General features: G+C 36.4%; 1 protein-coding gene across 2 annotated transcripts; it reads left to right on the plus strand.

Moving 5' to 3' along the window:
- Nucleotides 1-231: 231 nt before the first annotated feature.
- alcamb (activated leukocyte cell adhesion molecule b) lies at nucleotides 232-24,578 on the plus strand. 2 transcript variants are annotated; one of them, XM_081370730.1, is made up of 16 exons: nucleotides 232-444; nucleotides 14,116-14,213; nucleotides 14,554-14,755; nucleotides 14,878-14,942; nucleotides 15,120-15,207; nucleotides 15,536-15,709; nucleotides 16,265-16,389; nucleotides 16,555-16,687; nucleotides 16,792-16,904; nucleotides 17,034-17,160; nucleotides 18,288-18,409; nucleotides 19,658-19,790; nucleotides 22,007-22,036; nucleotides 22,374-22,488; nucleotides 22,592-22,705; nucleotides 23,365-24,578. In XM_081370730.1, exons 1-15 carry the CDS (start codon nucleotides 390-392, stop codon nucleotides 22,683-22,685), a joined length of 1,674 nt encoding a protein of 557 aa, XP_081226856.1. In that variant the 5' UTR covers nucleotides 232-389; the 3' UTR covers nucleotides 22,686-22,705; nucleotides 23,365-24,578. The 2 variants fall into 2 exon arrangements, with proteins under 2 accessions (XP_081226856.1, XP_081226857.1); XM_081370731.1 differs by lacking the exon at nucleotides 22,007-22,036 and having other exon boundaries at nucleotides 235-444; nucleotides 23,365-24,558.
- The last annotated feature ends 1,687 nt before the right edge of the window (nucleotides 24,579-26,265 follow it).

Consider the following 26,265-nt stretch of genomic DNA (forward strand, 5'->3'; position numbering starts at 1 on the left):
TGCATTTCATATGAACCAATGTTGTCTTCCATCCATCACAGCATGGTTTGATGTTGCCTAATCAAACATTACGAAAATAATACTATAGCAGGCTAGCCTAAAGTAGAACCGCAGAACATAGATAACATAACAAGATAAGAGATGTGTCATAAAGTGTTTTCTAGTAGGTTATGTCCACAGCAGGGGAGGAGCTTGAGGACAGACCTATAACCGCCCATCACATCTTCAACAGATGAGACACGTGGGGAACAACCTCAAAGTTTGAATTTTACTGACGTAGCCTACGCTGCCTATACTGTAGTTTCCACATCATTTTCCAGCAAGGACGCTCTAACTCAAGGATATTATTTCTCAAGATTAAGTGCAACACAGTCCCAGACTGCCGAAAGATGCACTGTACCGCCTTTTTATCGTGTCTGCTCACCGTATGCCTGATAAATCAAGGTAGGCTAATTCATTTTTACATATATGTATTTTATTTAAATTTTAGAACGTTCGCAAACGTAATTGTAGACGAGATGGACAAATGAAAGAACTGAGCAGTTTTACTTTTAAGATTATTTGCAAGACTTAGAGAATAATCGCACGACGTTATGAAATATCACGTCGTATAAGAGAAAACGCGCGCGTCAGTTTCACTTGGAATTCTTTCCAAAGCTTTGATGAAACTATTATTTACTACCATATCAGCAACATAATATCAATTCGTTTCTATGATCTTCTCCGTATAAAAGTAACATTTATTTCGATACACGCTTTTTGTCCCGCCCCCACCTTTTGCTACTTTTTGCTTGCACCTGTTTCGCTTGTGAAAAAAAAAAAAAAAAAAACTGTCGGATGTTACGCGGTGCAAGACAAGTTAAACCTTTATCGGTAGTTAAAATCCGTTAATAATTAATTTAAGCCTATATCTAAGTGTGCCTGTGTGTGTTTAATTTTCGTGTGTCTCTCTGTTTGTCTGTCGCGTGTTTAAATGCTGGGGCACTGGTTTTCATAGCGCATGTTGTCGTATAGTGCAGCAGTAGCGTATTCAGGTAATGAAATAAAGGACACAAAACAAAGGCTTGTAAACATCTGTTATTGTTAATCACCTGTGTGTATATCAGTGCAACTTTACAGAGACTCATTCGCCTTTTGGGCTGGAAAACCAAAAGCATAATGATAGTGTGTCATGTGCTGAAAGATTGTTGGGTTTGAAGACAAACCTAAACGTTGTGTAAGAGAGAGACAGACAGAGAGAGAGAGAGAGAGAGAGAGAGAGGAAAAAAAGTGTAATTCTATAAACCAGTACTGGATAAGTTGGACTTTACTAATTAAAAGTAGTGGTTAATTATACGTCGAATACAATTAGTTGTTAAACAGACTCTTGCTAATTTTCTTCCCAGATTTGGTCATGTGTCTGTTTGAGTCATTCTTAGTAGTCATTGTTATTTCATTTTCACCCGTGACTGTTTGAGTCATTCTTAGTAGTCAGTGTTATTTCATTTACACCCGTGACTGTTTGTCTACTAGATTGACCAAACTGAGTTTACAACCAGTAGTTTAGTGCAGCATCTGTTTTTTGTTCTCTCTCTCCACCCCTCCCCCACAACCCCCCTCAAAACACACCATCTGCAATGTCACACCCTGTGTTTCTAGTTTAGCTGGTGGGTTTCTGTCAGTTTGCTGCAAAAATCTCACCTTTTTTCCATTCAAAATATGCCCTTCAGTGATAAACTTTGCTTTTAAGACAAATATTGTTGAAAATGCAGTACTGAGGTCTCCGAGTTCAGGCTTATTTTTGGTGAGAAATTGTCTTCAAGCAACTTTGCTTTTTTGTATTGCAGAACTAATTAGCATATTCTCATTATCTTTATGGGGATATGTTGAATGGAAGTTTAATTCTAATTCTGATTTCAGTAAATTTAGACTATTTAAAGAATTTTATTGATGTATTAATATGAGTCTTTTAGAATCTTTTATTCAAAGGTGAATCAGCCACTTACCCGTCTGCAATATTGCACCATCAAATATTGCTCCGTTTTATTGTCCCATTATAAAAGAAAGCAAATATAGTGCATCAAAGGGCTGTTTACTTTGTTTAGAGGTCCTCTGCAATTTATAGGGCTTGTCCATTCATGCATTTATTAATATGCTTCCCTCAGTGAAAGTACTACTGTGGAAATACTATTGTCATCCTCTAGCTTGTACTCTTCTTTTTACTGCAGAAGGACCTCTTTTTCATAGTGGCCTTCATAGGAACCAGTTTATCTGTCATCAGGCAAGACAAGGAAGCAATTGTCCATTCAAAAGAGAGAAGACACATTGTTTTACAACAGGATAGGCGTGTGTGTGCTTAACAGTGGCACTCTTGACTTGCAGAAATGCGTCCATTGAGATGCATGAAGTCCCCCATGGTTCTCTGCAACCTCCAGTGCACTTTCTTGGATCTACCCTGCATTTCGGGACAAAAAGTCAGGTTGTTTCACTCTTGTTATTCGGCTTCGTCAAGACCTCCTTCGAACCCCTGCTGACTATATTGTTCGGCAGGTTTTTTTAACTAATGCGTGTACGATCGTGACATCTCCCACAGACTCTTCTCCATTTGTAATTAAATTCAACTGTATACTCCCCACCGAGAAGCCGTTATCTCACCCAGCTCCTTTACATGCACTTCTGTTGAAAAAGACATTGGGTTACATATGAATTACTGCAGTGCATACTTCTGTTCTCTTCATGCATTTCAAAAGCACCACTGAGACTGAAGTATTAAACTGTATGTATTACATGGATGTTTGTTAAAGGGATAGTTCACCCAAAAATGAAAATCGTCATCATTTACTCACCCTCAAGTTGTTCCAAACCTTTATGAGTTTCTTTCTTCTGCTGGACAAAAAAAAAAAAAAATATTTTAAGGAATGTTGGTAACCAGACAGTTGATGGCACTCATTGACTTCCATAGTATTTTTTCCCTACTGTAGAAGTCAATGAGGTCCATCAACTGTTTGACAACCAACATTCTTTAAAATATCTTTGTGTTCAACAGAAGAAAGAAACTCATACATGTTTGAAACAACATGAGGGTAAGTAAATTATGACAGTTTTCATTTTTGGGAGAACTATCCCTTTAACCCCATTGAGGTCTAGGCAAATGTATTTGGTTTGCAAATACTCGTGTCTGTCTTTAACCTGAAAACTTCTAATATTTTTGACTTCAGGTAATTTTGTAAGATAACTTTTTTTTTTTTTGTGCAGTTTTTTCACAGTAGCAGCTGGGAGGAAGCATCTGTACTTTATATGTTCATTTGAGAGCTTTTAATCCTGCACTGTTTGCGCCGGGATTCAGGAAATGAAACCACCATTACAATAAAGCCGCCTACCCCTCCTTTCCCGCCTTCTCTCCCCCCACCTCTGTCTCTCTCTTTATCTCGGGTAAGGTGAAGCCAGAGGCAGAATTCGAAATCATTTTTACTCCTGCCCCTTCACTTCTGCTTGTTTCCTCGTGCATCACGTTTCCTTCTTAAGAACCCCCTTTAGGCATAACCTGACAGAATATTTCAGTTGTTTTAAAATGTTTACTTTTATTTGCATACTGCAGAAGTGCTGTCATAATCTCATTGGTTTCCGCCATAGGATCCATCTTTTTTTTGGTTGCATTTCTCAGCTGTTAGCGTTAAATGCAATGATTGATTTAGTTTGATTGATACTGATAGCTTAAATGGGAAAATCTGGCTAATTATCAGTTAATCATGCAATAGTTTTTAGAAACAATACTGTGAATGAAAACTTTGCCCTTAGTGTAAAATAGTGCTGAACCTAACATTGACTTAACAATGAGAATGCTTTGTATTTATGAAATATATATGCTACTGACACGCTGATTATTTTATTGTTGTATGAAATGTATAAATAATTTACAATGAAAAGAGAGGAAAAACGAGACAACCACGAATACTGCTAATCAGCGTATAAATTAACGGTGTGTGCATCTTCTGAAGCATGTGATCAGATGTGCTCAGGTAGCACTTTCTTTTAAACCTATTAAACATATGTTTTGGTTAAAATCTAAAGGTGTGGCCACATTTACCATTGTTTGGTGAATTTTCTAAGGAAAAATGCAGTCATTTCAATGCAATCAGGAATTTTGCGTGCATGGAAAAGGTTTCCCCTCTTAGATTTTGCAACTGGTTCAAGTTTGTCTCATGGATTTGCCTTGTTGACCAACAGAAAGCTGCTTGGTTTGAAAGTGACGTCTGTGTTAGCTGTGCTTGATATATTGCTAAGCTTTTGATAATGGACCTGTTTTCTTATGAAAATTTACCGAAATTTTGCTTATGTGACCACACCTTAAAACTTATCAGTCAACCTCTACTTTGATTCTTTGAAAGAATTGGTCAGATCAAGTTCTGGCACTATTGTAAAATCACAGAAATCTTAGGAGGAACCCTGAGAAGATCCTATCTCAATAAAACAGGGCTATCTCAAGCCAGGTTTTCAGAGCTGCTTTAAACAACTAGACATGGGTGCTATGTTTTGCAGCAGTAGGCTTTATTAAACCATGATCGGCTAGCTTAGTGATGTCATAGATGTCTAAGTGGTTAGCCAAAGTGTGGGTCTCGTTTTAGCTTCCTTAGCTGAATGTTTTGATGGTTGGTCTTCAATAATGAACATTACCCCAGCTCATTTACCTCACGTACAAACATACTATGCTTTTTTATATACTTTATGTTATGACTGTCTCCTGCTGAATATTCTAACACCCAGAATTCTACATCCTGTTTAAAAACTGACATAATATGTCAAGTATTTACAAAGTTTATGTTCATATTCACAAATGTGATGAGTTCTTGTAGAAAACACAGTAGTACAACTCTATTTAGCATGTTGTTGCATATAAGTGCAGATTGTGTTTCTGTTTCTGTTTGCCAAATTCATTGATCGCCCGCCCTTAACATTTATGGGCCGTCTCATCTGTGCGATTGGCCTGTTTCTTATCAAGCTGGCAATTTGAATATTTGAATACCGATACAGGGAGGGTGAGTTCACGCAAAAATGAAAAACTTGTCATCAATTACTCACCCTCATGTCATTCCAGACCCACAAGACTTTTGTTCATCTTCAAAACACAAATAAAGAGTGAGCTTTATGTCCCTCCATTGATATTCCACACAAGTACCTCTTTGTCACTTCAAAAGATTCATAAAACGAATCCATATGCATTGTGCGGTTTAGTCTATCTTTTCTGAAGAGACACAATCGCTATATATGATGAACAGATTGAATTTAGGCTTTTATTCACATAAAAACATGAAGGTGAGTATTTGATGATGATGATAATTAAAACATTGTTTTACATTCCCGCCTAAGCTGCTTTAATGAGTCATGATTCCAGTAAATGATTCACTGGTCCATGCTATTCCAAATAATAAGAATGTTTGTCTTTGTAATCTTTAAACAAAATGTAGCTAACTTGCTCTTCCACTGAAACGACTTCACATTTCTGCTGATGTCACAGATTTTGTGGACTGTTGGAAATATTCATCAGATTATATGCAGAAGATTCTGATTCCTGAATCTCAGCACTTTCTGATTCCCGAATCTGAGCAGAAGCCGATTAATCCTGGATCAAAACCCATTCGATCAGATTACGGAAGTAAAGCTGGTTGCAAAAAGCAATCACATTGAATTTAAAAACAAACATCTTTCAGTTCAAAAGTCGGCGTTTAATGACCCACTATAATGTGGTGAGGGTTAGCGCATACTGATAGTGAAAAGGCAGACGCTCCGATTGTTTCTTTGGAAATGTTTCCTTTTTTTCAGCACTTTTGGCCTCTTTCCAATAGTCCTTTGACATTATAACTTTGAAGTTTCTTTTTTTTTTTCAGAAAAGAATAATCATTTCTTTTGTGGGAACTTTGATGTTTTCTGCTTTTGAGCTGGCATGCCTGCACAGGTAGTGAACAACGGCCGCACCTGTCCCAGATGTCTGTGCTCTCTGTCAACATGAGAGCTATACCTTGTTGCCTTCTGAAATGGCACAGATTTCTAGTGTTCTCAACAAACGCAATTTATATGTAATATACTAATTCTAGTGGCATCAAAGAGCATTGGAGTATACATTTGCTCTAAAAAATTGTTGTATCCAATAGGAAGGCGTTATATTGAGTTGCGTCATGGTTGTGACCGCTTCCTTAAAGTGATTGGAATTGAATCCATGTCATGTACTTAAAGAGGTGGGAATAGATTGAAACGTCTTTTACAATGTGAGACTTTTCGGATTTATACAGTTAAGGGTACTAAGTTACCTGGAGTTAATGATTTTTTAAATTTATTTATTATTATTGTGACTGGAAATTGTGTGGGAGTTGGTTGGTTATATCTACTTTCATTTGTGGCTTACACTTCCTGGATTGTGGGTCAGTTGAAGCTATACATTTACATTGATGATTATGAAGATTAAAATCATCTAAAAAAGGTATTTTCTTTTTTAGCAGCTATTAGGATCATGTCTTCTCGAATATATGTAGAGAGAAAAGGTCTCTGCTCTGGTAGTTCATCAATAAATACCCATTTTCAATCCAAGTAATGGTTTAAAAATACTTTTTTGAAGTTCCTTCAAAGTCTGCAGTGTATATACTGCATTTAAGATGTTTTCTAGGTAGCTTTCTGCAGATGTAGACCCTTAGGCTACAGGAATAATGAAGGAGGAGACAGTTAAGGACCTTCGTGACCTTTTTTTTACAAACCTGGCAAGTCCCTGAACTACACAGGAATGTGAAAAAGATCTGATTTGTTGTATCACAGCATCATAGTGGAGGAAAAAAAAAAAGAAAGAACAGCCTCATTAGTAGTGACATACTATCACGTCAGAAACTTTTAAACCTAACATAATTCCTGAGAGTTAATCACTCAGACAGAAAAGGCCTTGAGCTAGTACTCCCTAAGTTCCGCTGTCTATTTTTTGTTGTTTCACTCCCTGCAGAAGGGAGTTCACAGTTGCACAGCACACACCCACCAGCCATGCTTTCTGAAATCAATATTTGCTCTACTTTTGTTTAAACGGGTATAAAGGGGGTCTATATATAGAGCCAGTGCTTGAAGTGGGGAACAAAAGTGCCGGTACTCCTGAGGGGGGTGGGTTGTTGGTGAGGTCGTTCCCCCTCAGTCCCCCCCCCCCCCCCCAGTTGCAAGGGCATAGTTTTTGGTTTGAACATTGTGGGGGTTGAAGTGTGAACAGTTTAACGGGGTCCCAGGGCATGCTCCCTCGTGAGGGTTATTTATTTGTTTTATTTATTTTTGCGAAATGGCCTTTTGTGGTATCATCCACACATGGTTGATGTTGGTTGATAACATACCTGCAATGAAGTAACAACCTAGTTAACAATCACTTGTTTACAAAGTGCCAGGTAAAGTCAAACTTACTTAAAATCTTTACTTAAAATTTTGTTATTCTGAAAATGTTCATTTCCTGTCATCTCTTGGAACATCTGAAAACCAGGGTTTTCCTGATATCTGTCATTATTAGCTGAGTACATTTTACACAACTGTTTAGTCAATAATTCAAGAAGGTCCAGACTTTAAAGCTCATCTAACTTGTATTTGGCCTTGTAAAAAAGTAACATAGTTCTTGTAATTGTTTAACTATAGAATTTGTTACAATAATGATATAATTACAGGTAAGGCCATTGATGGCTCCTCATCAAGCAAGCTTCCCATGCTTAGGCCAATGTTAACTTTGTTCTTTCTTTTTTTATCTGTAGTATTTATGAAAAATAGCAACCCATTTAGAAACTATAGCTACAACATGCCACAGTTGTAATATAAATCTTTAGTGAAAAATCTATTCCCTTAAAGTCCCCCTGTGGTTGAAAATCAAGCTTTTAATGTGTTTTATGTCTATGTGGTGTGAGTATTTTCTCCTTAAAACTGTGGTGAACCAAAGACAGTCTCAAAAACACGGTTTGAAATCGCTGGTGTTTCTGACGTCACAAACTATCTTGTAACCAATCACGTCAACGAGTGGATCTCTGAGCTGGTGTGAGTGAGTAGGGGCGGGGCCAATTTGCATATTCATAGAACCACGTATACTAAATGAGACAAGGGTGTAGAGTTATATTCAAGCTATTTTAAGGCACGAATAAACATTTTTTTTCAAAGAAAACAAACGTTTAAATGTCATTTTGATGATCAAAGATGAGTTTTAAAGCATTCAATTATTGACTACAGGGGGACTTACTACAGACAGATTATCTATTATAAATTCTACAAGTTAGTCAAAATTTACCGCAATAAATACAACAGAATGTGATAAATTCTAATAAGGGTGGTCATGAGGAGTTAAAGCTTTAGACTTTGTTGGTGCAAGATAATATTTTCTCCTCTTTTCATCAGTCTTTTTAGTTTATGTGGCTGTTTTAGGTCATATTTGACTTTCTCCATACGTTTTAATGTGGTAAATTCAATAGAATCATCATCGCGATAGGAACAGCTTGAGTAAATCTTATCATACTTTTGGAACGCCCCTACGGTGATTTGCGCGCCACTCATGCAAAATTAAACAATTGGGCTTCAGTCATATTGGGCAGATAATTGATCAGTTTAGGTCGTACAGCCTACAAAAGCTCAGAATGTGCGATGTATATGGTTAATTAATAGTTCTATGTTTCGATGTGGGCGGTCAGAGTACAGACAGCATTGTCGTTAAGCAAGAAAAAGTGAGGGTACACGTAGTGGAGTTTTGCGTATCGCCCCATCTCAAGCACTGTATAGGATTGAATTGTTGTGGGCCCTCTCACAACTTGAGAGCCAGCCCTTTTAGAGCCCAGAGAAAGAGCTCATTTAACTCTCAATGCAAGCTCGCTGACCTCTGTGTTTTGGCACCAAATTTGATTGGTATTTCAGTGGCTGCAAGCAAATGCTGATGTTGTGAACACAAGGGCCCCTCCAGGATCTTGTGGAATGCAAATGCCCATAGCCTTGAGGCATCAGGGAGCAGGGAGACTGGTTTAGGAAGAGATAAAGGTGCTCTCTATGTCTATGCAAAAATATACGAGACAACCTTGCTGTCTTGTGAAATGCTTTTGAGATATGTTTAACTGAACACCTTTGATGTTAGGGAATGTTGTTAATCAAAGACCACACGAAAACTTCTGAGTCTAATTGCTCGAACATAAATTTGTGAAGATTTGAAGTCAAGACTGACTGCCTCAACGTGCTCATTAGTTTTACATTTAAAAGTGTCTGTTAATTTTAGACTGCGTGCCATCATGTCTAAGTGTGTTCATATCTTGGTTAACTGATAACCTGGATGATCTTAGAAACTTGCTGTGTTGACCTTAATTCCTCAAATGCTACCAGGATCTCATAACTTACCTGATATAATCGGGTCAATGACATGAGACATGACATCTTATTTGTTATCTAATAATTTATTACAAAATACATTAAAATGCAATTCACATATCTTCTGTCATAAGAATGTTTTTAATTTCTAAATGAAATGAATCTTGATATTTGTTTAGGCCCGTAAAGTCGAAATATTTTGATCTAATCATAATGAAGAAGCCACATTAAAAGAATGAACTTCTTGAAAAGGAATTATTGTAACAAAAAAACAAAAAATTCATGTAACAAAACACATTTTCAAATATTAATTTCCTCATGGCGGTGAGTCATAGTCTCTAAGTCTCTTGAAATATCAGTTAATTGTATCTTTTTATGATGAGGGAAAGTTAGTTCTGATCATCATTTGGTGCAACTTTTCATTTTTGTATATTTATCAATATCAGTTAATAATTTAGGATATTTCTAGCAAAACTTTCAATAAATTGAAAGTTTTCTTGAAAATGGTGTGCACGTTTTTTTTAAACCAACATGAATACAAAGACTTTGTTTTTAATAAATCTGCACGTTTTAACAAAATTTTTAAAGATTTTTTCTTTTCTTTATCATCGCTCTAAACATGCTGGGTTGTTTCAACCCATGTTTGGGTAAAATATGGACAAAAACACCCATTGGGTTTAAAAATTAAACCAATGGTTGGGTTTGTGCATATCTGACCCAAACATAGGTTGAAACAACCCAGCATTTTTTTAGAGCTTTGAATTTAAGATAAGATAAGATTCTGCAGCGGCAGCAGATTGAATAGTCTTGTCATAATAACCTTGAACTAGTAAATTGCTTTTGGGGTTAATGGACCTCTACAGAAGCTGCATGACTGTATTTTGTTAATAGTTCGCTATTTAGTTTAATAGCTGCTCACGAATGGGGGGCTGTCGGTGAATCCTCTGGGTCACTTTTGAATCTGCCATGATCTACTGTCAGACGCAGACATTCTTTAAGTTCCCCAGGGGCCCCTGCTATCAAATACATAATTTAGAACTTAATGGATGTGATTTCTGAGTGCACTTATCACTTATGAGTCCAACCTGCTTGATGAGTTTTGTTTTGAGAGCCATTTCAGGCCTGCCGTAGACGTAATTTATGGCATTTTCAAGGAAGCCTAATGGCTCTTGTATGTTGGAGTGAGTAAAGAAGGACATTTGGTGTAATAAGACAGACTCCAAATCAATTCCCGGGTCGTCTGTGTCTCCTGGATAATCACCATGGTGGCGGGGCTGTTCTTGGCAACAATGGACACATGATCTCTTAACTGACTCATCCTCAGGTTAATGGTTTACGAACATCCTCTTGGCCTGTGAGAGCCATTATATTTCTTTGAGCCTTAAATGGCATTCAATTTGAGTGCTAAAATTAATTAATTGTTGATTTTATTGAAATATGTCAACAATTTTCATTTAAACATTTAATGTTTCTTTAGTTATAAACATAGCATAATTTCTTTAATGTATTAAATAAGGTCCACAAGTCTGAAACCACAAAATTATTATTATATTGTTGTTAATTAATTTTTTATTTTGGACATTTTTCTGATTTTAATAGATGTTTTCCATCAAGAGATTTTCAGCAACATAGAGTTTTAACAACAGGTGCATGGAGAAGCTCCTGCTGTAGCACCTGTTCATGAAACAAAGAGCAGAGGGACAAGGGGGTTGGGAGGCCTGTGCCATTTGTTTACTTCACCTGGTGCTGGTTTTGTAGCTCTGAGGGCAATCTGACACTCAATCCTTTGCTTTTTTTAGAGTGTCAGCCAGCATCCATTTGCTTTATGCTACTTCTACTTAATGCTCCAGTTTCACCCAAGTCAACATATAAGTCATGCTAAAAAAACAGACAGCTGTTTAATTGAAATCTAATGGTGTCGATCCAGATTGTCCATTCCAGGTCTTACAAATTTATTGTTACAGTTAAGGTCTTAATCACAAAAACAAACCTGGCAGGTTTGTCATCAGGGTCTTGTATGATCCTGAAGGGGTTTATTTTTTAGCACTGACCAGCTTTACTGTACATAGTAATTTATTTTGTGAGGGGAAAAGAGACTTCAGAGTGACACAGGAGTTGCCTGGGACAGTGGTGAAATTGTAGGGGCCATTATAAAAAATATTTAAAGCTGAACTGGAAAGTCACCCTATTTATCTTCTAAAATCTAAATGCATGTTATTGATTTATTGGGATCAATTCATCAGTGCATGTCTAATTTTCAAAACTGTTTTGACCTCGTAACATTTAATAAAAATGTCTGGATCTTCTGGACCTCTCTCTAGTGATGTACAAAGGACTTTTCCAATCATTAGTCCACTTAAACTCCACCCCTGCTGGATTGCATTGATCTGCCTTCACTTTTGAGTGCAATGCCCAATTCTCAAAATTCAGCCATTGCTTAGGACCAAGTCCCTGTCCTACATTTTTTTTATATCTCAATATTGAAGAACTGATCTGTTGGTACTTGGGTTTCTTTGTGACTTTAAATACAGAAAGGCGCAATTGACCATCAGAATGAAGTATTCCAAAAAGTATTCTTATAATAATGATCCATGTTCCTACCATGCATATTAACTTCCAGCCCATACGATACAAAGTGGATTAGTAGCATTATAAATTATTACAATGTACATCCCTGCTCTTGCAGGTCTTGTAAAAAACATGGCCAGGAACTGAATCTAGTTTTATGACATCTCCATACATCCGGACCACACTCCACTTAGCAGTAAGACAGAAATGTATCTTAGCATAACAATGAAGCTAATAACTGTGTGGCCACAGGCTGCAGTGAGGGCTTTGAGCACAATCTTTTCTCTCCCACTGTGTTCATCTGGGCCCGTATTCATAAAGATTCTAAGAATCCTCTCAGAAAACTCTTAATTTAGCTTAAAAACTTTTACATAGGAGTCTTAGCTTAAGAGCAATTCGGGACTGATCTGAGAGCAACTCTGAGTAAGGAAAAGACAAAAACTTTTATCTTAGTAAGAAGGCGGGGTTGACCCCGTTGCTATGTATGACACAATCTTTTGAAGACTGTGATTGGTTGGTTGTCCAAGAAGGGGAAAAAAGTGATTTTAAGTATAGGGTCTATTCTAAGCCTTCACTTTGAAATTACATGCGTAATTTTTCCTATTTGACCGTTCTCACACACACACATTATATAAATCCTTATTTTATTAACCATGCTGTTGATTTCCTATAAGGTATTTGCTTGGCTTAGAATGATAAAAATTGTTCCACTCTTTCTAATTACACTGATTGTTGGCATGTCTATTTAAATGGTGGTTTGAATGTTGGTTTTAATGTATCAAACATGGAATTTTCCCAGTTGCCAAATATCGTAATGTAGTGATTACTTTCATTTCGGGCGCTATGGCATTTCTGCGCTGTGTTGGAGATATTAGCGTGTCTCTAAAAAGATCTGTCACAAACATGATCCCTGCATGATCTAATTTAAAGCGTCTTATTAACTCACTGTCATCCATTGTCTGCAACACATTTCTTCTCCTTCTTCGTCTTTCTGCCATTTTCTCCTCTGCTAAAGAAACTCTTAAGCCTCTTAAAAGTCCTCGTCCGTGCTCATAACAATTTTGACCTTAAGACCTCTTTTAAGGGTTAAGATGCTTTCTGAATTACTTTTTTCTTTACTAGGATTTTTTCTTTAAATTTAAGAGTAAACGCCCACATTTCTAAGAATTTTCTTAGAATTTTGTCACTAGGAGCTACTCTTTGCATTAAGATTCTTTATGAATACGGGCCCTGACATTTAGGCTAATGAACCTGTACACTGTATGCTTTTTGTTTTTCCAGACACAAGATGGAAGTTTATGTACAGAAAACTTGCTACAGAATAATTAACTTTTACAGTATATATGAAAATTCACGTCACAACAACCACAGATTTCTGTTTGTAAATCCTAAAGGAGTTGTGTGGAAGGTTCAGTCAAGCTTTACATTTCATGATGCATTTTCAGAGGAATTTTGTCAGAAGGATGGGGTTTTGAGCCTCAATCTTATCTCATACTTTTATCAGGCCTTCTGTTGACAGTTATCCATCCCAACTGCTGAGGTCCCATTCTCAGAAGTGCAGTTGTGACACATCAAACCGGTTTTACTTGCTTTGGTGTTTGTCTAGAAATTGGATTCGAAGCCTTTTTCTAATTTGAATATTTAGTTTCAGGTGAATCTCATGTCAAATTAATGTGTACTGAAAACCCAAAGAGTCTGATTGAAATGGCCAACAGAAACGTTCATTTTTTCATTTAAAACATGAGTAGCATAAAAGTGTTTTTTCCCATAAAAACATCTATTAAAAATCTAGAGATAAAAATGTTTGAAACAAAGTTTGTTTTTCTGTTTTTGTTTTTACCTGCCGATATTTGCGTCATTAAATTGTTAAACAAAACTTAAGTTATTTTATTTAGTGACTGTTTGTCAGAGAACAAGACTTCTCTCTTTCAGCAAAGACATTCTCTCAGCAAAAACTCTTTGAATATTCAAATCACCCAGGCAAATTGTAATATTTAAATAATATTAAAATATTGAGGATCAGAATAAAAAGCCACTGCAAACACCCTATTGACCTAAAATCAAGCATATTAGTTGCAAAATACAAACCTATAACAATATCAGAATATCATTGTACATATGTCTATTTGATTAGGTTTACTTTAGACTTTGTGTGTTCCTTGATAGGATGTTTTCACAACGCATTGCATTCACTGTCAAACTTTTTTTTTTAATTGTGCATTTTAGTGAGTGGCTTGGAAACTGTCACTGGAAAGTATGGAGACACTGTTGAAATCCCATGCAACAATGGCCGTGTCATGGAAGGGCTTGTTAAATGGAAATATGTAAGTTTGAGATTTACTTATTTATTTTTCTCTCATAAATTTACAGTGCGTAATTTCTCTGGAACTTAAAAAATAAGTTTCCAAACTGGTATCCCAGATATTTCTATTGCCACTTCCCTCTCTATTATTGTTAAGACAAACTACTCCAATTCCTAGCAAAAATGGCTTATCACAAGAAATCCCGCCCCCCAATCAGTACAACTGTGGACAACTAATGATAGTGGCTTATTTGTTTTAAAAGCACTACAGAGCCGCAGTGTTTACACTTGAACATGAATGTCAATGTATGAATGGCGTAATTGTCGTTGTCTCTGTTAAACATGCTTTTTACATGCACTAGGACAATGGCAACATTCTGGTGAAAAATGCTGGTGAGAATGCCTCTATTTCAAACGATGCGAACTACATGAACAGAGTCGGTATCAAACAAGATTTTGGCCTCATCATCAGAGAAGTGACCATGGCAGATCAGAAAACCTTCACCTGCATGGTGGCGGGGAAAGAAGACATTTTTGAGTACCCTGTTCAACTGGTCATTTACAGTAAGAATTGTACACCATAGAACATTTTCATATTTATAATGATAGAAGTTCTGATAACTAAGTGCTAATATTATTGAATGCATTTATGAACTACACTGTCTAACAGTTTCCTCTCTTTTCAGAGCTTCCATCACAACCTCAGATTACAAACCAAACGACTGCGATGGCAGTTGGAAAACTAACTAAGGTATGTGTATATATTAGACACAACATGGGAGCACTGAGCACTGAATGAAATATTATTTGCCGTGAATACAGCATGAATGTGATTTACTGTGCACTGGAAGTTTCACATAAATCTACATATAAGTCCTCTTAATATCCGCATTAATATTGTTTGGGGTGTTTATTTTTGTCTCATCAGTTAGCGCAGTGTCGTACTGAAAGTGCCAATCCAGCTGCCAACATCACATGGTTCAAGAACAAAACTCCACTTTTGTCTGATGGAGCAGGTATAGTGAAATATGGTGAACGTTGCAGTTCACCCAAATATTTGCCATCATTTCATTCCAAATCTGTGTGACACAAATTAAATAAATAAAAAAGTGTTTCAATGCTGTTTTAATAATGGGTAATGATGCTTTCCAACTTAAAAAAAAGGAAAAAGCACCATAAAACGATCATAAAAGTGGTTCTCCAGTTGTGTGAAAATCAAAAAATTTGTAAAAGCATAAGAGTTAGTTTCAAATTATTAAAGTAAATGGTTACAGATTTTTTTATTCTAAGGTGCTATTTCTTTACATTTTATTTCCCTTTATTAATTGTTTTCTTTTTTTTCAGCCATTAAAATCAGTACAACTGTGGATGTTGATAAAGCGACGGGACTGTCTTCAACAAAATCTGACCTTGAGTATACAGCAGTGAAGGGAGACATTGGTGCCAATTTCACCTGTCAGATTCAACACATCCGGTCTGCTAACATGGATTCCTACCCTCTTATCTTCACTGTGAACTGTTAGTATCTTTCTTATACTGCTTTCTTATTCTTTCTTATAGTATTTGGATAATATTATTCCTAGTTGTGCCTTTTTGGCAAGTTTTTAATCATAACTTTCCTCTGTATTTCAGTTCCAAACAATCTCACTGAAAGCAAATGTATTCAAAACTGAAGTGGTTAATTGTCTAATGTTGAGCATAATTCACAGAATTATTCAGAATAACCCTCTTTCCATTTGAAGTAGCCATGAAAAAGAGGCCTTATCAGAATCAAATGGCTTGTTGAATTTCGTCCAATAAGATATGTAATTTGGCCTTTCAGGAGCAGGCCGTTTAGATGTTGAATGGGGTTTTGTCTTGCCTCTGGCTATTATTGTGAAGGTACTAGTCCACTGCTAACTCTCAAATGCATTTCACACCATGAGAGCACTCCCAAAGCCTCAACTCTTGAGCTGAAGGGCCTCTTCTGGTTTATAAGGAGCTTTTCTGAAGTGCCCTTATCTGCATGGGCTCTGGCAGGGCTTTTCTGTGCTGTGCTGTCCTCCCTGATTTACACAAACCCTCTCTCCACAGACCCTACCGAGAAGGTCAATCTTCAAGTGGTGTCCCAGGGTCCTTTTAAGGAAGGGGACAACGTGACCCTCAAATGCACTGCAGACGGAAACCCTCCACCTTCTAGCTACATCTTCTACATAAAGGTAAATCTTCTCAGATTTTTATTTATTTATTTATATTTATATAGCAGCTTTAACCAAGGCTCAAGGTTAACCAATTAACTCAAGGTGTTAATTAGTCGTCAGTCAGGAAACGATGGCTGCGTTTCGACTCAAACTGCTGCTAAATCTGTCTTTCTTTATCTGTAGGGAGAGAAAAAGACAGTGGAGAACTCCAACACATACACCTTGACCAATGTCACCCGAAAAAGCACTGGAGACTACAAATGTTCTCTGGTGGACAGTGAGGATATAACGGATTCTGTACCCATCACAGTTGAATGTAAGGAAATACTTCAGGATTCTTTCTTTTTTAATAACTGAGATATTTTGGATTGTTTGATTGAGTCAAAAATGTGACCGTTTGCTCTGTCTTTTTTCCAAAAGATCTTGATGTGGTTCTTAGCACCGCTGGTAAAATTTTCAAGGGACTTGGCGAGCGTTTTGGGATGACCCTAGACGTTAACGCTTCAGGAATACCACAAACATCTTGGAAAAAGGTAGAAAGTGAATATCTCTTTATAAAATATTGTCATTAAAAACTAGGGCACGCATGAGTACTCACCCCTATAAAAACCAAACCTTATGTTGATTTCTAGTCATTCATAAATGCTGAAACTTTTTTTTAGGGCAATGACAAGCTGGATAGCCATCCCAGGTTTAACAAGTTGAAGTACTCTGACTCTGGTGTGTATGAGTGTGTGGTTTCCATGGCTGGCCTCAAGAAGACACGAACATTTGAATTAATAGTTCAAGGTAAGATAAATATTTAATTTATAAAGTAGAGATGCATCGATCGACAGGCCAGGGACCGGAATCGGCAGATTTTTCCCATGATCGGCCCGAACCGGTAACTGTCTTGGCAGTCTCACGTCTTTCCGATTCCGAACCAGTCCGTTTTGTTTCCAGCGGCACAGGCAATAAAGTCAGCTGCTCATCGTTCTCTCTCTCTTCTCTCCGACGGCGAAGTGACACACACCCGCCTCCTCTCACTCACTCGTCTCATTCGCTGCAGAGAATAGTGCTTGTATTGTGCATAATTTGACTAATTCCCACAGGTTTCGTGCTCATACAAAAAGCGTGCACCACTGATCTATATAAGTGGAGCGCACAAGCCGCCTCTCAGTCTCAAGCAGCTTGTGAGTCACAAGTTCCAAAATGAGTGGCTTACTGCGCTTAAACGATCAAATACACACAAAATTATGTCAAAATGCCCGTCTTGGCGAGTATTAAACAGTCAGTTTTGGAACCTAATTAGTTGGAAAAGATAATGCTTGTTGTGTAACAGTATATTGGATCCCATAAACTCTTAAAGTGACGGCGGTCTAATAAACCTGTTGCTGTCTGTCATGTTAATAAAAGAATAAAAGACAAAGAAAATCAATCTCTGCTCTTGACTGAATAACTTGTGTAACTAATTGTATGCATTAATCTGTATTTAATTTTTACAATTCCAGTGTTATTTTACATCTGATTACTTGAATTTCTTAATATTTCTTACCTGAATATTCTGTATACCCACCTGAAAAATTAAATCTGTATTTATTTCATATTTCTCTTTATTCTATTCAATTTATTTGTGCTGTTGTTTGGAATGTATTTGTTCTTATTTTATTACTGTCTTTTTACTTTCACTGAAGAAAGACTTTTGTTTGTATATGCTGTCAATTATAGTTCTTTGAAAGAAAATCGGAATTGGCCGGTCACACTTAAAAAAAAATCGGGATCGGACAAGAAATTTGAAGTCGGTGCATCTCTTTTATAAAGTATGCATTTGCTTTAGCTGTTGACCACATTCCAAATGCGTTGTAACCATTGTAAATCATAGAAATGCTTTTTTGGATGACCTTTTTTGATAGCTGATGACATAAGTGTTTTTGCAGGTTCTCCAGTGATCAAGAACCTGAGCAAGAATCGTGTTGTTGGAACCGTGAACAAGGTCCTCACTTGTGAGGCTGAAGGCTCTCCAAAACCCACAGTACAGTGGAGTGTCAATGGCACAGATGTAAGTCTGAACTATCTGACACACTTCATTCTTGTTATGAAGTAATATGAAGAAATATGCTCTGGTCAAGCTAGTTAAAGGTTTTCCAACCAACTCACAAAACATCACAGAATTCATCAAATATTTGCCATTGCTAATACTTAATGACTTTCTGGAGTAGGATGATGATGATGATGATGTCATTAGAGAGCTGACTTGTGTTATTAAACAAAAGTTAAATTGAGGACACAGGAAAAACCTAGGTAATTCTCACCAATAAAAACAATATTCCCCAGAAAGCATGTTTTGTTTAGAAAGGAAAAAAAAACCCTGGAATATTTCTAAATAAATTTGCTGTTTTCATATTCATGAAAAAACAAAAGGCCATTTGCCAGGTGTTCATGTTTTTCAATGCAGATCAATGGGGGACAAGGCAACATGGCATCATTCTTTCAAAGCAAGGAGCGGAATTATATTTGTTCACTGTCAATCGTGATGCTGTGATAGAAGACAACTAATATGATTTCCATCTGTAATATTTTTAAATGTATCTATATTTTTATATATAAAAAAAACACTGCGTAACAGTCTTAGTCTCAACCAATAACTAAAGGACTTTCTTTGGCTTTTTAAGTATCTTTATTATTATTATTAAAACCTGAAACTAAGCCTTCCTTAAAGCTTTTGTTATGACATTTCTGAGCATCTGAGCTCTTTTAGAATTCATCTTCCAGGGTTTATTGCTGCTTTCAACAGTGAATGAATCTGAAAAGAGTAAAACTGTGCATCTCTTATTTTGAACGAGCTAGCAGCACATTTTTGAACTGATAAAGATGTTCTCACTGTGACAGCAGTAACAATGGGTCAGAATGTATTTTGTTAAACAAAGCAGTTATAGTACCCATATCAGGATGCACTAGGAGAAGGTCACTATTCAAACACACCAGACAAGTAGTGCGCTTGAGTGGCTGCAGGAAGCGATTAAAAATGATGAGGCTTTTACATACATCCTGTATTATGTGGTTCTGTATTGGTAATTGAGCTGTCAGTGCAACTCATCAGATGTGCATTACCTCATTGCCTGTGTACCTTATGCTTTGTCTTTGTCTAAGTACAGGCCTCCTTAAAAGTGAAACTGTTAGTGCACAGGGCAATAGCGCTCTCTAGTGGTGACTGTAATCCCTTACAAAAGAGCTTGTACTTCTAATATCGTTGTCAAGTTATAATAGCTGTGAATGTTTAATGTGATGTCATGTGCTGTATTTGCAGGTTGGTGAGAGTGCTTATGTGGATGGCAAAGTCACATACAGCATCACTATCATTCCAAAGGTCAATCTCACTGTGTCCTGCACGGTCTCTAATACCTTGGGCTCTGTAAATAAGAGCGTTACTGTGTCACCACGTAAGTGTAACCTCTTTCCACTCTTATCTGACTTCCGAACCCTCATGCATCACAGGATTTTTCCTGTATAGTTTATTGAAGTTGTTTAATTCATTTTTAACAAAATCATTAAGACAAAACTTTTAAAAGAAGAATATTTGTAAATGGCAGTGTTTGACATCTGAAATGACACTTATTTATTCAATTCAAGTCACATCCCACCAAGATCAAGTTTGTGTTTTATACATTATTCAGCATCTAATCTAATAATGGTAACACTTTACAATAAGGTCCCATTAGTTAACGCATTGACTAAAAATAGCTAACAATGAGTAATTTATAATCTTTAATGCTGGTTAATCAAAATACAACTGTTCATTGATTAGTTCATGTCAGCTCAGGTCCATTAAATAATGTAATTAAGATTTAATAAATTAACATTAAGATAAATAAATGCTTTAGAATTTTTTTGTGTTAATGTTAACAAATGGAATATTGTAAAGTGTTACCATAATAAATATAATAGAGTAGCAAATATATTTTTGCGTAGCTTTTATTTGTTGACCTTAGAATATAATTTACAGTACAAACACACTTTTTTCTACTTCTACTTGTTTTTAATAAAAGTTTTGTCTAAATGGTTTGGCTGGCATTAAAGGAACACTCCGACTTTTTGGGACTTTAGCTTATTCACAGTATCCCCCAGAGTTAGATAAGTCCATACATACCTTTTTCATTTCTGTGCGTTCTGTAAGTGTTATTTGACGCACCCACCGCTAGCCTAGCTTAGCACAAAGACTGGATGTAAATGGATAAGGTAGCATACTAATCCCAATAAGTGACAAAATAATGCAAACATTTTCCTATTTACATGTTGTGATCTGTAAAGTCACAGCGTGTACAACTAACAAGGCTATATGAGACAGAGACCATTTTTAATCGTATAAATACTGGGAACTATATTCTCACTAGGCGTAGGAGCACAGCTACTTGGGCGGAGTGATTAGCGCAGCACACGAGACGCCCTGTGGTGAGGAGCAGAGAGTTCGCTCAGAGTTGGAGTAATAGAGTCAGCAATTACTAGATAGTAAATTTATAGTTTACAATCATGGGTGTTCGCTGTATCTTGTCTTACAGCTTCCAAAGTTTGTAACTCCTCGTCTGTGTATTCTGGCTCAAAACTGTATGGTTCTGGATCTTGGTTTGATACCCAGTAAAATTCCTCTGACAATTCCTCAAAGTCAGCCATGATCACGAGTCACGTTCGCTACTAACTAGTTAGTCACGTTTGTTTTGTTTACGGAACCATCAACAGGGCGTCTCGTGTGCTGCGCTAATCACTCCGCCCAAGTAGCTGTGCTCCTACGCCTAGTGAGAATATAGTTTCCAGTATTTATACGATTAAAAATGGTCTCTGTCTCATAATGCCTTGTTATTTGTACACGCTGTGACTATACAGATCACAACATGTAAATAGGAAAATGTTTGCATTATTTTGTCACTTATTGGGATTAGTATGCTACCTTATCCATTTACATCCAGTCTTTGTGCCAAGCTAAGCTAGCGGTGGGTGCGTCAAATAACACTTACAGAACGCACAGAAATGAAAAAGGTATGTATGGACTTATCTAACTCTAGGGGATACTGTGAATAAGCTAAAGTCCCAAAAAATCGGAGTGTTCCTTTTAATATCCAAGTGTTAGATGATAACATTACATCATGAAAACTCTTGCATCTTTTATTAGAGCTCCTTTTTCCTCGTGCTCGTCTTCTGTTCTGTTTGTCGGGATGCTGGTCTGTGCTCTGACTAACACATGCTTTCACTTGACTGAAAAATCTCTTGGTTAACCTTGGACATATGTGTTTAATTCTAAAACTAACCACAGCAGGATATCTGTATTTACATGCATTGCTGTTTCATTTAGGGTTGTTTAGGCAAAACCCTATATATATATACACACACACACACACACACACACACACACACACACACACACACACACACACACACACACACACACACACACACACACACACACACACACACACACACACACACACACACACACACACACACACACACACACACACACACACATACGTGTGTGTGTGTGTATGTGTATATGTTTAGCCACATATTTGGGTATATCATTTCTTCAGTTCTCTATGCTGTGGGCTTTTCATTCCATAAGAATTCAATACGAATGCAAGTAAATGATTTTTATATCTGATTACAGTTCCTGAGGACCTGACAATTTCAAAACAAGGTAAGATGTTGAGCTGTTATCTACAGTCAGGTCTGGCACTGTGTACGGCTTTGCACTACAGAGGAAGAGAGCATATGCCAAAACTCAGTGCCTGTACTCAATTTCATAAATGCTTTCAGTTTGTACAGTGTAGAAGAATACATGTCTATTTTTTTTTAAGAAAGCTAAAACAAAGGTGCTGAGATGCCCAGCATCCTGACAAATATTGCTTCAGCATGTTGTTTATTTTTGTTTAGTTAATGAATGGTTTATATAAGTATTCATCCAGTTGTTTGTCTTCCCCTTTTCCTTTGTTGTCCATATGTTATTCTGACTGTTTTATCTGTTTCTTAAGCAGATCAGAAAGAAGACAACAGGGACCAGGCAACACTAGCTGTTGGCATTGTTTTTGGCCTGATTCTGGCCGTTATTGCAATCGGAGTAGCCTATTGGCTGTATATGAAGAAATACAGGTACTGGCATAACATCCACGTCTCAAACAGTAAAGCTATATTTACACTATGCTTATGTCATTCAGATTTGTTTTAAAAAATTTCATTTTTGATCTGAATGTAGGCAAGGATCCTGGAAAACCGGAGAAAAGGAAAATGGATCAGCGGAGGAGAGCAAAAAGCTGGAGGAAACTCAAAGCCAAAAAGCTGATGTGTAATGTCAAAGGAGCCAATCAGGGTGAGATTTCTGAAACAACTGAATATATGGGAACAATATTAATTATTTTTGTTGTGTGTGTGTATATATATATATATATATATATATATATATATATATATATATATATATATATATATATATATATATATATATATATATATATATACAATTCATTCATTATAATACACTACCGTTCAAAAGTTTGGGGTCATTCTTGTAACTGTTGAAAGATAAAATAAATAAATAAATAAAAGCACAAGGCTGCATTAATTTGATAAAAAAATAAAATAATAGTAAAAACAGTAATATTGTGAAAAATTATTCTAATTTAAAATAAATGTTTTCTATTTTAATATATTTTAAGTTTTGAATTTTCGGCAGCCATTGCTCTAGTCTTCAGTGTCACGTGATCCTCAAGAAATCAACCTAATATGCTGATTTGCTGCTCAATAAATATTTCTTATTATTATTATTATTATCAATGTTAATATTTTGGGGGAAACTGATCATTTATTTTCTAGATTATTTGATAAAAGAACAGCATTTTTTTTAAATAAAAATCTTTTAGAGCATTATAAATGTCTTTACAGTTACTTTTGATTTATAAAAAGATTGTATATGTGGATCCTTAACGACCAGCTAAACTCCTCTATATTATGTATCTTGTCTTTCCTCAGGGTTAATGAGAGATCCTGTGAGAGAAGGAATAGAAAAACTGGTGGAATCTGTGAAAAATAAAAATTTCAGAAACTGTAATAAAGGTCCTGAGTAGCTGTGCCAGTTACAATTCCACCATCATCTGTAACTTGCTGTGCCGGGGGATTTAATTAATAATGTGTGTTGTAAAATATGTGAATCTTTTGAGGTGAAGATCAAGCCTGTTCAGAAACCCATGTCTGTAAAGTGTTCATCCATAATGTTGGGTTTCATATTTGATCCCCTCTGGAGAAAAAATACTTTTTGTTTTTTTGTGTGTGTGTGTGTACCAGGTATTTAGTTAATGCAAATTTTCATTTGCAATTTCACATGGTAGAAACACTGTGGCCTTTAGTATCTGCAATGGACTTTTCCTGTAGAATTACACACAGTACCTAATCTATGGCATGATGTGAAGCATGATTTTCAGATTTATACTGAGCACTTGGCTAGTTTTCAGGTCTTAACAAGTCAATGAGCAAAATTTATATCCATATATTATACTTGTTTGCATCTAGAAGACCATTATTTACCAATATTTAGACCGTATAAGCATTTTAATAAAGACTGTCCTTCAATTTGAAGTTAAAATGTCTAAACCGGACAAATTGCATATTGTGATTTCAGAAGTAAGCAGATGCAGGGACCAATGCTTGTTTGTTAATGAAAACCATGCCTTTTGCTTAAATTGTTTAGCATACCGTTTTCAATAACTGAAGACCATGTTAATTTAGAATCTTATTCAGATCTCAATGTATATTTACACTCCCTTTTTTCTCAGATTATCACCCGTTTCGTGTGTTCTTTGTTTCATTGTTTTGTGGCAGAATTGTATGTGATCTGGTTTAAGCATTACTTGTAAATATGGTAAACTTTTTTCTCTATGTTCTATTTATATTGTTAAGGTTTAGCTAAATGCCAGTGTTTGACATTACGGTAGCTAGTTTTAGTAAATTTGTTGAATGGTACAGTACAATTGATGATATTTACTTGCAGGCTTTAAAACTGTGAAAATCTTTCAGTTTGCATAGTGGTGTTGCTGTATTCCCACACTTCAGTGCTTATTCTGTGCATTTACTCCATCAAACCAAAGAGGCTGAATGTGGTCATGCAAGTATTGTACATACTGAACATTGTTTTGTACTCCTAGTTCAAATAAAGTGTACATTTTTAGGAAAGTGTTAGTTTATTCTTTGCTGTTTTGTTGACCGTCCTTCCACAATGTATGCTCACTGTTCAAAAGTTTGGGGTCTGCTCCTTTTTTTGTTTTTGAAAAGTCACCATTTATTTGATCAAAAATACAGTAAAACTAATATTGTGAAATATTACAATTTAAATGAACTTTTTTCAATAATCTGCAAAAAAAGAAACTTTGCTCAGGATACTGTATTTTAAAGATAATTGAGTAAAATCCAAATAAGCTTTACAGATAGGTCTTTATTGGAAAGTGTTTAAACAATGTTTTCATGATTGTACAATGAACGATAAACAATTATTGCACATGCATGTAGAGCAGTCCGTAAGACACTACCAGTTAACTTCGAGGACACTAAAGAGATCTTTATACTGATCCTGAAAAACACCAGGAGAATGATGTCCCTGATCACCTGTGTGAACATGCCATAGTCCTGCTGCAGGGAGACATGAAGACTGCAGATGCGACCAGAGCAATAAACTGCAACGTCCGTAAAGTAAAACACTTAAGACAGTGCTACAGGGAGATAGGAAGGACATCATCCTTGCTGTGGCAAACCACGTGTAATATGTCCCCCCCAGATGTGTTCGAGAACTTAGAAGTGACTTGAACTGACCGATTTGGTAGTACCGTCGGGAGCATGTCTAAGTTCCCACAGACCTATGCTCCCACAAATGGCCTACTCCTGACCCCACCCCTAAACCTACCCGTAACTGGGGTTTAGACAATGTTCCCACAAATGGCCTACCCCTGACCCCACCCCTAAACCTACCCGTAACTGGGGTTTAGACAAATCGTAAAAAAAACAAACATTCTTTTTTTCCCCGTGGGAACATAGGGCTGTGGGAACATAGGGCTGACCCCGCACCGTCATTTGTTCAAAGAGTCGTTATTCAATTTCTGTTTGCAAATGTCTTTAAAACTTATTCATTTTATGTCTCAGTTGTTGAATTTTTATGTTCATACAAATATTTACACGTTGAGAAATTTGTGTCACACATTAGTCTCACATGATCCTTCAGAGACATTCTAAAAGAAACATTTGACGTTATATCAGAATCTCAGTATTTGTAGCATTAGGTGATGACTGCTCAGTTGTAGCACATTACAACAACATTCCCATAAACACCACCTAATATAATGGGTCATCATGGACCATGGGTCATCATGGACGTTGCAAACCATGTCCAAAATATTCCATATTTCTTTAGTAAAATGACAGACCAAAATTATCATTGATGGAGATGTGTTTGAATACTTTTAAAATTAGGCAATAGAAAATATAGAATAAAACAATAATATACATTACAAAAACAAATAGAAAAGTTTAACTATTTTGTGGTTGAAGAGGTAATTGTTGAGGAACCCTGCTCCATGGACTTTGTCTTTGTCTGGTAAGGTAAATTGGAGAATGGTGTAACCTACATTCAAATGGTTAACACCTGTTAAGTCTCCCCCAACAGTTTTTATTTCTCAGTGCAGCTGTTGCTGTCCATGGTGCTGTAATAGGCAAAATATTGATATATTGCAACTGCGATCAGATGTGCAGGTTTGATAAGAACAAACTCAACATTAACATTACATGCATCATTTTTTTTTTTCTCAGGACTATCAAATGACTGTAAAAATGACAAGTCTGACAAGTGATGATAAGCACAAAATGAATCACACAGACCCGAGAGACACT

Source organism: Scardinius erythrophthalmus (genome assembly GCF_964197995.2).
Source record: "Scardinius erythrophthalmus genome assembly, chromosome: 7".
NCBI classification, from domain to species: Eukaryota; Metazoa; Chordata; class Actinopteri; order Cypriniformes; family Leuciscidae; genus Scardinius; species Scardinius erythrophthalmus.